Source organism: Electrona antarctica (genome assembly GCF_951216825.1).
Source record: "Electrona antarctica genome assembly, chromosome: 4".
NCBI lineage: Eukaryota > Metazoa > Chordata > Actinopteri > Myctophiformes > Myctophidae > Electrona > Electrona antarctica.
The window spans coordinates 21,091,807-21,109,730 of NC_136809.1; the positions used below are offsets into that span (position 1 = coordinate 21,091,807).

General features: G+C 42.3%; 1 protein-coding gene across 1 annotated transcript in view; it reads right to left on the minus strand.

Moving 5' to 3' along the window:
• Positions 1-16,003, minus strand: part of LOC306921222 (ATP-dependent RNA helicase SUPV3L1, mitochondrial-like) — a gene marked incomplete at both ends in the record, with an annotated part of 427,184 nt that extends 411,181 nt beyond the window's left edge. The window contains one exon of the mRNA XM_079498333.1: positions 13,966-16,003. Coding sequence (XP_079354459.1) covers positions 13,966-16,003 — 2,038 coding nt within the window. The remainder of the gene's footprint in view (positions 1-13,965) is intronic.
• Between the last annotated feature and the right edge of the window lie 1,921 nt (positions 16,004-17,924).

Genomic DNA, 17,924 nt, shown 5'->3' on the forward strand with positions numbered 1-17,924 from the left:
ACCACACCCCATGCTGTAGTATGTAGTACCCCTTGTAGTAGGCTACAAGGGGTACTAGGAAAGTGTGCCCATTTAATAGGGATTTGATTGATTGATTGATTGAAGAATTTATTAACAGTTTGCAGAATTACAGTACATTTCAAGCACAAACTCAATACAAAGGCTGTTAACTGTGAGTGGACGACCCAATTAAGCATTACACTTGTTTCCAATAGGGTCCACCATGTTCAAATCATCAAAACATTTAGAGACGTACAAATAGACACTTCTATAGACAGAACAGGAATTCATCATAAAGGAGGTAAAAAGGGAAAAGAAATATATACAGTGAGGATCAATAGCCAATGGCTAACAACCTGTTAGGGCACTACTTTAAAACCTGTAAGTACTCTACTTTAAAAAAAAAGACATACATCATACTTTATTTTGAAATAAATGTTTCATGTTAAAAATATAAACATTAATTACGATGATCTTATTCTGAAGGCAACCGGAAGCCTTATAACTGCTAATTCATAATCAAGAAGTCTTATATCTGCTGACAGAATGGAGCTCTAGTCAAGCTACCCAACAGTTTTCTGCTCAGTCAGCTTCCTGCAGTACCAGTGATTGGCCACATGATGTCAGTGTAACACAGCTATAGCACTTGTGTCTGTCTGTCTGTCTGTCTGTCTGTCTGTCTGTCTGTCTACCAGTTGTCACACAAATCTCAGATGCAGTTTTAATACATCAACCTAAGCCCCTCAACCTCGCTGCCTTCCTCATTGATAGGCTAATAACAATTCCATACAGTTGTCTTCCACTGTTCAGACTCCGAGCACCCTCATCTCCTCCAGGAAACCAAAATAGCCATGCACGTCTGCTTTAATTTACATAGATTGATAAAGGAAGAAAAGACCTTTGTTTTTCTTTTTGCTTTGATCAAACACAAATAATTCACTTCAATTGAACAATCAATAGATTTCAAATGAAAATGTTCAAACTCCAATTTGTTTTAGTCCCACAACGCAAAGTTCCTTTCAATATCTCCAATGAGTCAATTATCAAAAAGTAATCCCAAATAATTAACTAAAAATTGTAGATCTTCTATTTTCAGAAAATCAAGTAATCCATAAAGTCATCAAATAAAAAGGCAATGCATTGCTCAAAACGGGAACACCCAACCTTCAAGTCAGGAGGCCACAGCAGGTTCCCCTTTGTCCAAAAGTTCTGATTGGATTCAGAGCTAAACCCTCAGAAGTGTAACTTGACCAAACTTTTGACAAAGTTTTCCGGCCCCATTCTGTGGTTTATCAATTTCTGATTCTGGTTTAGTATTGGCCTGAAAATAGTCTCTTTGACAAAACACCACCAAACACTCTTTTTGATACTTAAAATGGAACCCCTGGCCGCCTCACTTCCTGTCCTTCAGATGTTCCTGGTACCTCACTTCCTGGAACTATTGCTAACATGCTTCTTCCCCACAGCTCCCCCTATGATCAAACCTTGTCAACAAAAAATGACTGACCATGGTTTAACTACACAAAACAAAACATATTTTCCGTACACTACATTCTGGGTTAAATATTTAGTCATATTTTAACCAATATATTCCCTTATCACCCAGTATGTTATGTTTCATTTTCTTTCAATACTCATACCAGGATAGGAAATACATTTCTTCACACATTTATGTGGCAGTGTCACATCCTTAAAGGGATCGTTGTTTTTGTCGCATTCCTAAACCAATAATGTGATGACCAGCAGTAATTCCCTATGGAGACACAAAGAGTCTCCTTTGTGGGGACATTACACTCCGTTAATGTGAATTTCATACTGTAATCAATAGAACCAACAATGATACAACCCGTATTCCCCATTTTTATAAGCCATTCTCTGTGTCCTTACATATTCCTTCCTTCCCATGATTTGTCTGCTGCATATTCCACCTTATGTAGTCTGTCTGTCTGTCTGTCTGTCTGTCTGTCTGTCTGTCTGTCTGTCTGCCTGCCTGCCTGCCTGCCTGCCTGCCTGCCTGTCTGTCGTGACCTTTTATACAAAATGTTTTCAAAAGGTAGTCAACAATAGTATACTACTATTTTTACCTCCCATCTTCCATTTTGTCTCGCAAAAAGAAGTGTGTGTGTGTGTGTGTGTGTGTGTGTGTGTGTGTGTGTGTGTGTGTGTGTGTGTGTGTGTGTGTGTGTGTGTGTTTGTGAAGACATGTTTGTGACTGTGTTACAAATCAAATATGGTGTACAGTGGAAAGAGACTATGATGATTACATTACTCATGGCCTCAGTTTTTAGCACAAATTCTAAAGCTGTGCGGTTGTGTTTTAATTGAGCATATACCAGAAAGACTGAATTTAAAAATACATTTTTCATCTTCATTGCACCAGATATCTGATGGTTTCAAAGTAGAGTCCAACAGAATATTGTATTAACCACAGAACTGAGCCCCCTCATTCTCATTGCTTTCTTTATCTTTCCACCTCTATATGGAGATGAAAAGGTCTTTCATGTTGTTTCCTCTTGTTGCATTATTTATTTGTGTGCGGTGCTTTATTAGTTGGCTTCATCTCAGATTTCGCTCGCTGTTTTTGGGGAAGCCTTTGAAATATGTTTCTGAGTCCAAACAATCCTTTTCCTGCATTCTCTCACTCCCTCCAGTAGTCCCGGCTCTCATGATGGAGAGAAAAAATAAAAGAAACAAGACTTTCAAAGCAAATTGAACTACCCTCAGAAGCCTAAATCAGTCCAAAAGTTGTGTTTCCTAAGGAGGGGAGATGTTGTTTTTGTTTGTTGGCAGACATGAAAGGAGAACAGAGGATTGTCTTTGTCATTAGCCTTATTAGCATCATTAGGGCTATATGGATGAACTTCAAATGAGTGGCTTGGAGATATTTGTCTGTATGTAGTAGAAGAAATATGTACTGTACTGTATGTTGCATTGCATTACTTTGCATTGTGTTACTTTACATTATGTTGCTTTTATGCTACACGTGCAACTGTGCATGAGGGTTGTTACTGTAATCCCCCCCCCCCCCCCCCCAAGTTCACGTTTCATACACAGCCACTAGATGGTGAGGCAACTCCTGATTGGGAGCAGAAAGTGATAGCAGGGATGTGATGCAGGGATTGTGTTAATGCTTAATGATTTTCACAAAATGAATTGTCTATGAATCAACGTGACATAATTGTAAAGTCTAAAACTCATGCATTAAAATCTGCATTTGACATGAATATTGTTGTGATATTTTCTCCCTCTGTCCATCCTGGGTTAGGCTTCTGTATTTCATGACTAAAGGATTGCATTAGCAATCCTCATTATGCCACACCTTAGGATATTATTGTGACTCAGTGCATGATGTTGATCATATTATATAGGCTAATAGTGACAATACACTATACAGCGCCTGCTCTGCCTGTGAATTCCTACACACTTCTTCAGTCAAATAGTGCCAACTAGTGGTTATTTTTTAGGCTGCAGCCTGCTGTACCTCCTAGTACTGACCACAATGATGAGAGGGGTTACGACACTGGTCCAAACAAATGTATATTTTATGTAAATGCTTCTTTATTGTTGCATACATTGAGATAATGTTCAGATGAAGAGGTTCCCTGGGGAGAGGTTGTCCACATTGCATCTCCTATCAGTAGTCTGCCATAATGTATTTGAATATCACTATCAATTCTTCTCATATTTATTATATTACTTGTGTTATTGGTGGACGACTGCTAGTGGAGCCGTGTATTCGTTTTACAAAATATTGCAAGAACAGCAAATTCACCTTTAGCTAGCTGGGTAGGAGCAGAAGCATGCTGGTGTAAGTTAGTTCACCAGAATGATTCTGAATTAAAGTGGGGAGAGGGATGATGAATGGAGGGAAAAAGCAGATATACATTTGATAACATCTGGACAGTAGTGGGAGTTCAGACTTATGTAAACTTAATGGCTCAGCATTGTTGTTCTCCCCGTTCTCTGTATGTGCTCTTTGCATCTTTACCGAGTTCAGCTTTGTGGTTGACGGTGGATAAAGCTAAATTCATGCACAATGGTGTCATGCACTGAACATTTGCAGATCTACAAGCTCACAGTGTAGCGGGTACGATGCATTGTGAGCTTGTAGATCGTGTATTTGTGGCACCGTCTGGCACACGGCGCTGTTGTACGACAAAGTATAAATCAAGCTTAAACCGTTCACGCAGGCCTAACTCCGTTTGGGCTCGTCTTTTATTCATTCCATCTCTCCCAGTACCCACACCTCCACCATGGCCCGGTTACTCCAGGCAGGCCTAATCTCTCCCTTTAATCAGCTGCAGACGTGAGGCTTTGCCATTCTCTGTAGTGCTGTGCATGGGAAATGGCCAAGTGTTTCAAGTTGAGTGTGGAGGTACTTGGTGGTGCAACAATGATGGGAGTGAGACTCATTTTAAGGTCATTATGAGTATTTTCCCTCTGTGTTTGTTTAAAAAAAAAAACTGACAAAATGTGGAGAAAGAGGTAAAACATGAAAAGCAGTCTGCAATTGTAAATAGCCCGAAAGTCGGCAGAATCAAGGAACTCCTGGAAACCAGCTGATGCCAATACAGAGTACTGTATATGCCTCGGCACCATCTTGCATCCACTTTGGTCAAGCATCAAACGCGTTGCTGGCCCTTTGATTCACAGAGGGAGTCTTCCTTAAGGTTTCTATTGGATACCCAATTCACAATAAACACACATAAACAGCCTGGCCTTTCATGTCAGCCTCGTAAAAGAGGAATAAATAAATTGAATCCACTTCAATAAAGGCCTTTGTTGAGGGGAAGCAGCTGGAGATGGCACCGGGCCTCTTGTATTGTTTGCCAGCAGCTCCCTAACCGGACTATGGTGCCGAGCTGGCGTACCCTGGAGAGAACCAGAGGACACGTCACCCACATGAAAGCGATGTGTCATTTCCCAGAAGTGATGCAGCGATCGTCACCATGGGTCACTTTATTGTCACCATGCTGTCTGGTTATAACATTTTGAATGGTGCTGGTGCATTAATCTAGGTATCATCATGATTGTCAATCTCCCAACAGGTCAGAGACATTTAAGTAGTCTTTGACATGGTTGAGCATGACGAACAACAAGTATTTAGTTGTTCCCCTAACCCCAGTTAGAATTTACAGTTTAGGCATGTATTCTGAGCAATTTACAGGGTCAGAGTAAGTCCTGTCAAACAACAGCAGGGTAAGGAATTAAAGAAAACACATAGCATGTATCTAAATGGTTAATGAGAAACCCCCATCAAAAGTTACTAGTGGATTTTCATTGTGTGAATAAACTTTTGAAGATAGGCTACTGTAAGTGCTTTTCATCAAATATTTCCTTTACATTTATTTGCGAAGCAGATTTACAGGCGGGTGTGCAGATTAATATTCAAGTTTTCAGAAGCTAAACATTTACTACATTATCCCATTCTAAACATTGACACATTTCACATTACATTGGGTGCGACACATTTCTTTTCTCATGTCATTGAGGAGCATCACTGCGAGAGCCTATAACCTGCCTGGATGTTCACACTATGTAGTACTATCTCCCCTGTTCGTTCTGGGCGCATGTTCAGCAGGGAGGGGCCCTGCTGAACATGTGCCCAGAACAACCAGCTAGTGCAGTGACAAGAATACAATCCCCTGCCGGCTTCCCACCTGCAAATACTACCAGTTGGTGTTTATTGGAGCGAAGGCACGGCTTCTGCCGGGAATCAAACCCAGGCACCAGACACTCAGAGTTGGCAGCCACACATCAAAATCCATCTTGGTGATCACAGGTTCACCCCAGGTCTCTCCCTAAACATAAAAAAAACAAAGACAAGCACCATCATTCCACTGGCCATCGATGGTGCCGCTGTACAGAGGATCAGCAACATCGAGTTCCAGGGAGCCTGGCAGACGACCTGACCTCATAATACCTCTGCTATTGTGAAAAACAAATATAATAATGCCCAACAGTGGCTCCATCCCCTTGGGAGTCCTCCAGCCCTCACCACCTTCTACAGGGGTACCACTGACAGTATTCTAACCTATGGCTAGTGCTACACTCCCTGTTTCGGTAACTGCTTATGCTGTAACACTGGCAGCTACAACAATGCAGTCTACCATTGATTTTCAATGAAAGCCAGCAACATGAAGATGCGAAGCCCCTCAGTTTTAGCCTTGCGTAGCCAGCCTTCATCTGCCTTTGCAATGTGTATTTCCCCAGGCAGATTAAGTTTGGCCCCTCTCAATTGTGGGAGGACTTCATGGCTGAAATGGTGACGGCCAACCAGATTCGTCTGAAACCAGGCTATAACCAACCAGGGCTCCGTATTCAAATATGTGGCGGGACATTGCGGGAAGAAAATCTGACACTGAGAGGGACGAGACTCGTATCCATGCAGTGATATATTAGTATCGCTAAGCGAGGCTACCTCTGTTTGGCCTTGTGTGGCTGTGCCCCTCAAAAATGGCATGCCCTGAGGCCACAGTGTCCTTAATGCCGCAGCTGACTAAACCACTTTCTCTCTTTAATTCAGACCGAGGGAGATCCACAATTATTATCCAATTATACAACACAGCACAATAACATAAGACAAAATTAAAAAATACAATAAAATGCACATATCCCACATTGTTCAGTTTGACATACGAACATGTGCACCACAGTCTAGATGAGAACCTGACTGAACTGCGTGTAGTATGATCGTTTACTGACTCAGATGCCCTACACATGAACCTGTACATAATAATGAATTGCATTTTTATAGCGCTTTTCCAAGTGCTCAAAGCGCTTTATAATGGTTCATTCATTCATACATTGGGAGGTGAAGCAGCGAACAGTCGACGCCAGCGTCCTCACTTCCCACATTCATACACCAGCTCACACCGACCGACTCATTGGAGGCAATGTAGGGTTCAGTGTCTTGCCCAAGGACACTTCGACATGTGGACAGGAGGAGCTGGGATTCGAACCGCCGACCCAGGGATCATTGGACGACCTGCTCTACCTCCTGAGCCACAGCCGCCCAACATACATAAGGTTAAGTTGCACAGCAGAGCAGGTGGGTACCACTAACTATGAAAGCAATAAGGTACACCCGCACACTGTGTATTTGCTCGGCACATGAGTATTGTCTTAGGGCACTTTCACACCGGACATGTTTTGTTCGTTTTAAAACGAACCAAACATGTCCGGTGTGAAAGTGCCCTAAATGAAGCAACGTTTCGGTCCCTCCGGACCTTCCTCAGGCAGGTCCCTCCGGCCTGAGGAAGGTTTCATGTACCTTATTGCTTGTCCACTGGCCTACGCACCTGTGCATACGCCTAATTTCTAGGTGTGCGAAAGCTTTCTCCTACAGAGGGTACCACTAACTAAAATCACTGCACCGGAACGTCTTGGAGCTCTGATGTTGCCTTGTCTGTAGCGACGCCAAAGGTGGGGCAGTATACACCAGTGTACAGAAGGATCTAAAGAGATATTTTCAGGTAGTACTGAGCACATGCTAAATTTGCGACACAGCATGATCGCTTGGGCATACAGCTTCTGCCACTGTCTATAGATGTCCTTGTGATTGGGAATATGGCCCAAATAAGTCTCACTGGCTGCACACAGTGCCAGCCAGATGAATCATCCATGTTTTTTGATGAATTGAGTACACGAGGACCCCAATGGAAACAAGCCAAAGCTGTTAATAAAGTATTCAATCAATCAATGTGAACATGACAGTGAAGACAGCAAATTGGATCATTGGTGACCCTCACCCCTTTAGATTGACCAAGACCATCATCGCTGTTTTCACAGAGCCGCTAGGTTCATCAAGGACCTCCACCACCCTTCCCACACCACTTTCCCTCCTGCTGTCTGGGAAGAGGTACAGGAATATCTGTACTGTTTCTCAGCAGTCAGGATTTTTAATTATTGTTTTAAATATATATTTTAATAATTTTATAAAATTTAAAACAAAGACACAAACAAATCTAAGAAATTCCATGAATTTAAAATAATATTAATAATCATAATAATAATTAAGAAAGTAGTGGAAATAGCCAATCAACAAGCTTGCAACGTGTTGTGCTCTTGTAGTTATTTTCACTAGTTTGGGTCCCGAACTGCAATTTCACTCTATATGAACTGTGCCGCTATTTAGATGTTTTTATGTTGTTTTCACTGGTGCTGTTTTAAGGGATTATTTATTTGTATCCTTTCTTGTTACACTTCTGTGGGCTGGGACTAACAGCATTTATTTTTTATGTACAGAAAAAATTGCAATATTTAATCTGTCTGTCTGTCTCTCTCTCTCGCACAAATATAGCCTGTTGTATGTTATTGTCAAGGCTTTTTTTATTATTACTTTTTACTCAACCTTAACCACAAACACGCATAAAGACAAAGGAAAATGTTTTTTCCCTTTGGTGTTTTTACAGGTCTCATCAAGACAAATGTTTATAGTGGGCATCTCTGTAGTTTATTTTCAACTTAGTATTAATGTGCATTTATATTTGACTATTTAACCTTCCTTGAAGACCGACATTTGGCCTTATTTGAAGTTGCATAAAATGTGACATCAATGACAGGAAGCTGAAACTGATAGTCCCTAAGTTGTGGTTTGCAATGACACATGTCCGGACAACTAACCTGGGGCTAGAGGAAGTGGGTTACTGGCAAAACAATGCCCTGAAGTGGTTTGATATTCGCCTGTTCCGATAAACACTTTTGGTCGGAGGAAGACCTTGTGTCAGCCAGATATGCTTTGAAGTCTGTTTGCATTGTTTACTGCAGATAAAAGAGACAGGTGCCTTCGTTGTTAGTCTCGAAGCATGTGAGAAAAGAAGCCACCATTTTGTGTCACATTATCCTCTTTCATAATGGTTCCCATTGAGAACACATACAGTATTTACAGGAAAGCCAACGCTCCCCCATTACCAGCAAGTGTTACGTTACCTTCAGGTAGTGGGGGTTAAAAAGGACCTGCTGGCCTTTGATGAAATAGAGCAACACTTAAGTCCTCGAAACCATGGGTCTTTGATCACTTAACTTGATCTCCTTATATTTAATAGCAGGACCAAGGAACAAGCATGGGAACTGGCTGCACGGCCTTTGATGATGCGAACGGGCCTCAGATGAGCACCTCCAGCCTAGGAAGCATCAGTGTAATAGAATAAATCACACAGACACAGCCAAAAAAAGGGTTGGGAGAAAAAGTTGGTCCAGACATGTCATGGCATATTGGAGTGATCACTGTGCACACACCCACACATAAACAAGAAGTAGGCTACTGCCTTAGTGCCTTGTGGCATGGGGGGCTTTATTAAGTGATCTCAAGTGAAAACAACCACACACAAAGACAAAACTGATATTTAAAGATTGTGTCTCATTATGTAAATGTTTAATTCACTTTTGATTCACATTTTAAGGATGTAAAACATAATAATAATGTTAATAATATCCTACTGTAAATGCACAAAATCTCTGTATCTCTGTGCATCTGTAGCCTATCTTTCATACATATGTTCTGATGAATTGAAAATGGAGGACCCTGATGTAAACAAGTCTTAGTGCTTTTTCTGGTTTTATCCTCGTAGCAGTTTTTGTATTGACCTTTACTTTTGTTTGAACTGTACCCATTCTACAAACTGTGAATACAATTTTCAATCAATCAATCAATCTCAAGAACCGTCTGACCGATTGACTTCAAACTCGGCGCGTGCATCGCTGAGGCCCGGTGTTGGGTCGGACAGATCATAGGCGGTTGTCCAGAACTGCCAATCTGACCAATATGCCCATATATGGGCATGTCCATATATGGGACATATCAACTCAGTGTGCTTACTATCCCAGAGGAACTGTAGGAGTGATGCACCAAGTGGGAGGACCGTGAATCCTCTTATATGAGTACTCTGTTGTCATCAATATGACGTCATAGTATATACCGCTATAGCATAGTAATTACCGATATATAATAATCCTATATTAGAATTGGCTAATGGGAAGTAGATGCTCGTTGGATGCTCATTACTGTTACTTGCATTAAGATTCACAGCACTATGCTTAACAAACAAATAAATAGAAAAGGGATAAATGTCCAAAGAGAAAAGGGGAATTAAAAGAGCTACTGTAAAACTGAATAAAGGAGCCAAAATCAAGATGATTTAATAGCCTAGCCTGATTCCTATTCTAGCATGTCGTTCCAGAGTCTCGGAGCCCTGAGACCAAAAGCTCACTCATCCTTTGGAGGCGGGTTTCAATTCTGATAATGAGACTGTTACATTTACCAACTGACATTAGCAGCGTGTGTAGTTTCCTTCATTTTGTGTACTCGCATGCTGAAGTAGCTCATTGGTCCAAGCAGTACTTGTTAGTTTGATCCAATAAAGGCATGAAATGATATTGAAGTGGTCAGGCCAGCACTCCCATCATGTTGATATTATTGTAGGTTTAGAGATAGAATCTTTCATTAAAGAAGACTTCCCGCGAATAACCCAAATACGGACTGGTCATGCTGGGATGTGCCAGAACTACCAGATGGCCACTCTGGGCCTGGCCACAGCTCAGAGATGTTTTCTAATGTATGTTACTGTTACATCTCATTTACTGACAATTGCCTACATGGCAGTAAAACTAATGGAATATAAATAACCTTTTTTCTTGGACCAAAACGGAGAGAAACAATCTGTGGCCTTGTTTAATAATGACAGATTGTGATTTATTTGACAAGAGATTTGTTTTATTCTACCTTCTAAATCGTGCTTTGATATGATATCATTCCGACTGCATTCTTAAACCTAACACGGATCAGCTAAGAGACATGCAGCACTGTTTCTCATTCTCGGTCTTTCCAGTTTGTGCTGAGTTAAGTTTGATTTAAAAAGTAACACCCATCAAAAGGGCAGTGCATGTTGACCTGATCAGACTTCTCAAATTATCTCTGTTGCTCATCATTACAGTAATTTAGTTATACCAAAAAGATCAGTGTTTTTTTCTTTTTTTTGCTATCACAGTTAAATAGACATGTCACGGGTGGCTGTTTGGGTGGGAACAAAAGATGAAAGGGTTTGCCTTGAGCAAAGAGGCAGATAGAGTCAGACAGAGGCGGATCTTCCTATAAAATGAGCTTTGACTTTTCTCAGAATTTTTTCGTCTCTTCTTCCCTCACCACAGATCAGACTTCTAAGCGCTGTGGTTACACAAGCACAGCACTTTATTTTGTCATAGATGTCCTCAACTTGGTCCTTCGACCCAAGTACCAACTCCCTAATGTTTCCCATGACAAAGTACTTGGCCTCTCCCTGTCACGATGAGTAATACAGTTTGCGGGCAAATTATTTGTCCAAAAAAGCCCTTCTTCTTTAATGAAAAGTTCAATATCAATCCAGAAAAATATCAATAATGAATATTGATCAAACCAATTAATTTCTCAAGTGTGAACCATACATTTAATAGTGCAAATAGGCTACAAGTTGTTTGGCATATGCATGACTTGGTATTCCAGTAAGTTACGGATATGGTTTTGATTTGACTCATCATTTCCATGAAAGTTCATGTTTCATTACTGTAGAGTATTTTTCTCTTCATGTTTACCACATAAAAAACTTGCTTTTGACTTTGATATCCTGTCTCTGTATGTGGAATGTATTCTTAAAAATACAGACCACATTATAAAGAACTATGATTCACTCTTCTAAACCAGCCAAGTGGAAAGGATACGGTTTTATGAGGGTCCAAGCAGCGAAGCTAAAGGAACCCTATTGTTTTTGTCTTTTTTCTCAGCTGAAGGTGTTTGTAAAGCAATTCTGTAAGACTCCACTAGTGGGTTGCAAATTATAACTATTACATAAACTGCCACTAACCTCACTGTGGCATTGTTTGTTATAATCAAGTTTATGTTACTGTACATAGTTATTTTGAAAAAGACTTGACCGAGAAGTCATCCACATACCAGGACCAAATTGAATATAGCTTGAAAATGGGTGAGTGCTCCTTTAACGTATCGAGATACACCATCCCACGCCTTTCCACTAGGTATGAAATTGGTACACAAAACAAGTGTCATGGTCACTATAGCTCAGCTGCTCCCATTTCCGCTCTCCTAATTCCCCTACCCCTTTCCTTGATTACTCTAAAGATCCTTAATTTGCCAAGATACGCCATTGCATATGCCTCGCAACTAGGTACGAAATTGGTACACAAAATAGTATGCGTGGTGAGCTCTATGCTCTATACTATGTCAATGATGTGCTGACGCTCTCCACCAGGCAGGCCACCTACATAATATACACATTATGTAGTTGTTGCTTTTTGGGTGAATTTCTCAATGTTCACAGCAACGTAACCACAATGAACAATCCCTATAGGTTAATGATTGGAGATGGAGACTCACAGAAAACATGCTCTTCCATTCCTATCTCTAGTTGTTGTGACTGCTTTGAAATGATTGGACAGGGTATTCCTTTGCAGTTAGAGGCAAGCCACGGCACACAGTTTTCAAGTGGCCTTGATGCTAACTAAACTGGGCGTTCTTACAAAGTACCATTATGGAGCATTTAAAAAGAGTTGCCTGACATTAAACGGAAGGTAGCAGTAGCAGGTGGCGTGCTGGAGGAAGAGGATCTCCCTGTGGTCTCATTCAGCCCTGAGAGAGGGGACTGAGACAGGTGGTCAGCCCCTTTAATGTTCCTAGGCTTTTAAGCTGCACGTACATGGGACTGGAAAACAGGGGACACAGACACAGTCAAATCCTCCTGTGTTCATTTAACTCTGAGAGTGTACATAACATATGTAACCAAATGGACCCTTACTGGTCCATTTGGTTACATTCTACACTATCAGAGTCACAATGAATAAATTAATGCTCAGGATTTTACTGTGTATTATGTGGTAAATGGCCAAGAATCCTTTACTGGCAGTGGCAGAGCTGTGATATGGCTTCTACTGAGACGGCAGTCTGGTGTTTCATGTGGTTACACCCCATTTATGTTCCCATTTGGAAGAATTTCTGCATGGCACGGCCGACTAATCCTTTACTGACATACATATTGCAATTGGTGTTTCAAATGTCCGAACAGGCAGCTGACTACTGATATATATATAGTATATGATACTATATTCTTATGCATTACTAGGTTATTCTAAGACACGTCTAACTGTCATATGGGATGATGATGATGATATAGCAAGTAACCCTGGAGATAGGCCTACACGTTTGCTAAATTCAATTATAGAGTTCTTTGTTTTATTATTTTCAGTGTCAGTCATCACAATAAAAACAGTTCCATGTTTTAACCCCCCCCCCCCCCCCCCCCCCCTAGAAGATAATATATGGAGTGAAATGCAATCTACAAATGTCTTGTGCACAATGGCAGTAGGTCACAGAAGTATAGCTCCCTGTGTGTGTGTGTGTGTGTGTGTGTGTGTGTGTGTGTGTGTGTGTGTGTGTGTGTGTGTGTGTGTGTGTGTGTGTGTGTGTGTGTGTGTGTGTGTGTGTGTGTGTGTGTGTGTGTGTGTGTGTGTGTGCAGTGCAGAGTGGACATTTGGTCGAACCAAAACAAAACAAGGCTGACAGTATCTGTCTCTCCGCAGCTCTGTGGAGGACACACCAAAGTCAGTGACACACTAGCCTGAAAGTACTCAAACTAGTGCTGGATGTCCCCTCCACCCGTGCCCCCTCCTCCCCTCCCCTCCCCTGTAGAACACAGGGGAGAACACTGACGTCACCAAATTTGGAGCGACGCCCCTTGCATGCACTTTTATTGGTTAGGGAAATACAAAGGTTCACTCCCACTCCCATGCCACATGTCCTGGGTCATTCGCCCAGGCTTTTATTTTAGGATCCTACAACCTAAACCTTGGTCACTTCCTTTTCTTCTGTTTATTACTGGAAGCTCTTTGTCCAAGTCCAAGTCTTTGTCCAAGTCCAAGCCGAGTGCTTGCTGCCAGGTAACGCTCTTCCATGTCTGTGCCGTGTCTGTGCTGGCTCAGTGGCGGTCGCTTCAGTGGCTCGGATGAGGCGCGTGATGTTAAGAACTCCCTGTTGGATGATGTCATCAAGTTCATGTTGGATGTCCCGAACAAAGGCGGTGTCCGGGAACATGTCCATGAAGCGATAGCTCAACCAGAGGTAAAGGTCTAGTACATCATGAACAGCCTCTAGGTGGACTAGGTCTTTGATGTTTTGGGGCGGAGACAGAGGCCAGCTGACATGTCGACAGACCCAGTCAAATGTCAAGGGCTCATCTCGACTGAACTGACGGGCGAACTTTAGGAAAGACGTGCATACAAAGGGCTGTTTCTTGTTGATCGGTGAGGTACAAAACACATAGCGTGACCTCAGATCGAGTGGGATATGCTGAATCTTGTCGGCCAGAAACTTGAAATCGTCAATGTTACACACAAAGTAGAGACCATCCACCTGAGAGAGGCTGACAAATATGTCTATAAGGTTGGAGAGTGTTGCATCAGGCAGATGATAGGCAAACATCTCTATTTGTTCAGCGGTGGGATGGAGACCTGCAGTCTCTATGGTGTCCACAGTGTGGCTGAGGATTTCCTTCAGGACAGGCAGATCCTCTTTGTGCATTGTTGTTACCTCTCCTTCTTTAAATATGGAGGAGAACCTGCCTGCGCGACCAGCGATCTGCAAAGCCTGTGACGTGCTGATTTTTTCCATATGCTTTTCTCCCTTCTCATTAACATTGGGCTTCAACAAACTGTTGAAGATGATGCGCTTTATACTCAGGTTGAGGCCCATGCCAATGGCATCTGTTGCAACCAGGATCTTGCACGGGTCATCAGGGTCATTGAACTTCTTGGCCTGGGACAGCTTGGTGCCTGGTGGTAGGCTTCCATACAGTACAGCACATTCTAGTCCTCTGACCTCTATCTGTCTGCTGATTGAATAGATGTCATTTTTACTGAAGCAGACGATACAGTCTCCTGGCCTGACGTTGTCCAGTGATTCCACAGCATGGTCCAAGATTGATAATGGAGTTAAACGCTTGTAGGTATTAACCTCCATCTCCTCCCCTGTGGTGAACATCAGCTCTCTGACCATGTTAATGGCAGCAGGTTCCCCGCACACATGGATCTCCTCTGCACACAAACCCAACAGTGCTCTCGTCCAGGCCCAGCCTCTGGAGGGGTCCCTGATCATCTGAATCTCATCGATTACAGCCACCTCATATGGCATGGTGACGCTACACATCTCAATCGTGCACGCCACATGCTCAGCTGCTCTGCCTTCCGGGTCAACACATGTCCTTTCCTCTCCAGTCACCAAGTCACAAGGCACGCCCGCCTTGTTGCTCTTCTGGAAGATCTCATGAGCCAGTAGTTTTAGTGGGCCACAGTAGACCCCACTCTTAGCAGCCAGGTAACGTTGAATGGCATGGTAGGTTTTGCCACTGTTCGTGGGACCAGCGTGGAAAATCACTTTTCTCTGGATGGCACGGGTCTCTGGGTACCAGTTGGCGGGAACTCTTAGGTCCGACATTTTTCTCAGGTCATCGATGCAATCCAACATGGGGAAGATCTGTTTGGTGTGACGCATGAAATATGGATATATGTCATCTATGTGACCCGCTCCGCAGTAGATATCGTTCAGAATTATGTGTAGCTCAGCGGGGAGCAACGTCATCTCCAAAACGTACTTCCTGAAACTGATGAAAGCCTGGTGGAACAGACGAGCGTCGAGACCCTGGTCTGATGCCAGCTTCTGCGTCTCTTTCCTCTTGTAGAACCGGTTCAGGATTTTCAGTAGTTCACTTTTGTCCAGAGGTTGCGTCAACTCGGCCCCCACGCCGCCATCCGCCAAGGCTTCCATCTTGATGGGGAGTGGGATGAAAAGTGATGTATCGAGGGGTCTCTGAGACGAGTTGTTGTTGGATGAAATATGACGGCTGGAAGCTGAACCCATGGACACAACCGACAGCTGTTTGAACAACGCCGTGGACAGTCGGCTCTCCACTCTGCCTCGAGTCAACGCATTAATTCTGTGTGGGACGCGAGAGAACACATACATGGCATGCATGCACCGTTTTACTGACATCTTGGTCTGTGCTGTGGATAATGGTGCATTGTTCGGGTTTGATAGGAATAGATATTACTGTCCCTATAAAGTAGCTCAAGGCTGTATTGCTGATTAGATTAAGGACAGCGGTGTCCGGTTAGAACTTAAACCAGGAAGCCGACCCTTGTTATATATTCTCCGACTATGCCTGTCACGATGACTAAGCCAGTTAGATCTATCCATATATGGTTCTACCACATCTATCTGATATCAGCACTAGGTCGGCTCGGGCCAAATATAGGGATTGTCATACTAGACATGTCATAATGTCATATAGCCCAATGTCCTAGTTGGATATCCCCATATATGGGGACTAAATATCCAATGAGCAACTACTCAGATCCAACAACATGACTGGAAGCGAGAGTCTTTGTTACAGTCCCCATGCCATTCATTTGGTCTTACTGTATTTAACTGGAGAACTGCAGAGGGCGTCAGTCAACATTTCACCGTCTCTCCAAGGCTAGAGGCGGACTGATGTGGACGCACTGATGTGGCCAAATTTGGAGTCACACGTCATAGATATATCATAGATGACTGACGTCATAGATGACTCACGTGTGCTACACAGCAATTATATGAAGATTTGTAGATACAGTTCCTTTTATAGTGAATTGTCCACTTTGTCAAATGTGTTAAAAGGAATCTGATCAAGATGGGGACAGTGCCATAGAGTAAGACAGAGTTACCACATTGAGGGGGAAGAAAACAGCGCAGGCACGTGGTTCATGTAACTCGTTTGTCACTGTAAAGCCCATAGACCTTTGTCACTATTCGCAAATAGAATAAAATTATTGGACTGGCCCCATGAAGTGAACGGAGTTGTCGTAACTCTGTCTTACTCTATGGCTTTGGTTGGGGACAGGGAGAACTCCTATTCTTTTACTCGACATGCCGCACACATGCAATTTTGAGAGTGAAATAAAACTAGCGTTCCCCCTCTCTCCGGCACATCCAATCAAGCACTAACTGCTGATGGAACCTTCAAGATGTCAGTGTTTGTCAGAATGCTTTTTTATCCACATTGTGCAGTCTATAAGCTGAAAGATGAGTAGATTTCCTACCTACCCCACTGGGATAATATTTACAGGTAGGACCAATGGACAGCACCTAACAAAGGACCCTACAGTATTTCTATTGTTATTATATTGGTCATCTTTCGTTCTTTTTCTCCCAATTTTCTCATGTCGAGGAGTCAAAACCCAATAATCCCACTCTCTTATAGCCTATACGTATACAATAGCAATTTTAAAACAAAACAAAACAATTGTAGTGATTTAAATGTCTGAGAGTAGTGTGTGTAGAGTGATGGAGAGAGCCACAGCCACTATATTTGCACACTCACTCCAGAGGGCCACATTGCATTATACTGCTGGAAAGAAACCTCTTATCTCCGTAATTATTGTAACTTTTTTCGTAAATGAATGCCCTACTTTGTCACTGCTTGCCCTACTTTGTCACACAAAAGTAGCAAAAATAGCAGATCTTGTATATCCGCCTTTTCTTTTTTCTGAATTGGAATCCCGAAAAGTAACATTGTATTTATTTTCAAACGCATTTAGCTATGTTAACTTTATGAACTTAAATACAAATACATTGGACATGAAAAAAACTAAAATTTTAATTCTACTAAGCTACTAATACTGACTAAGTAATTAAAGCGGGTTATGTTTGCATGTTTGGAATTGTAACAGCTGAAATTAATAATACATCAGTATTCGGACATTAACCTGCGGCTGCGGGCCACATTAAGTGAAGGCGAGGGCTGCATGTGGCCCCCGAGCCGCCAGTTGCCCATGTATATTATATCCCCTCCTAAATGTATAATGTGGATTGCTAACATGTTCTCTTTTCCCCCCTTCTTTTATCTTTT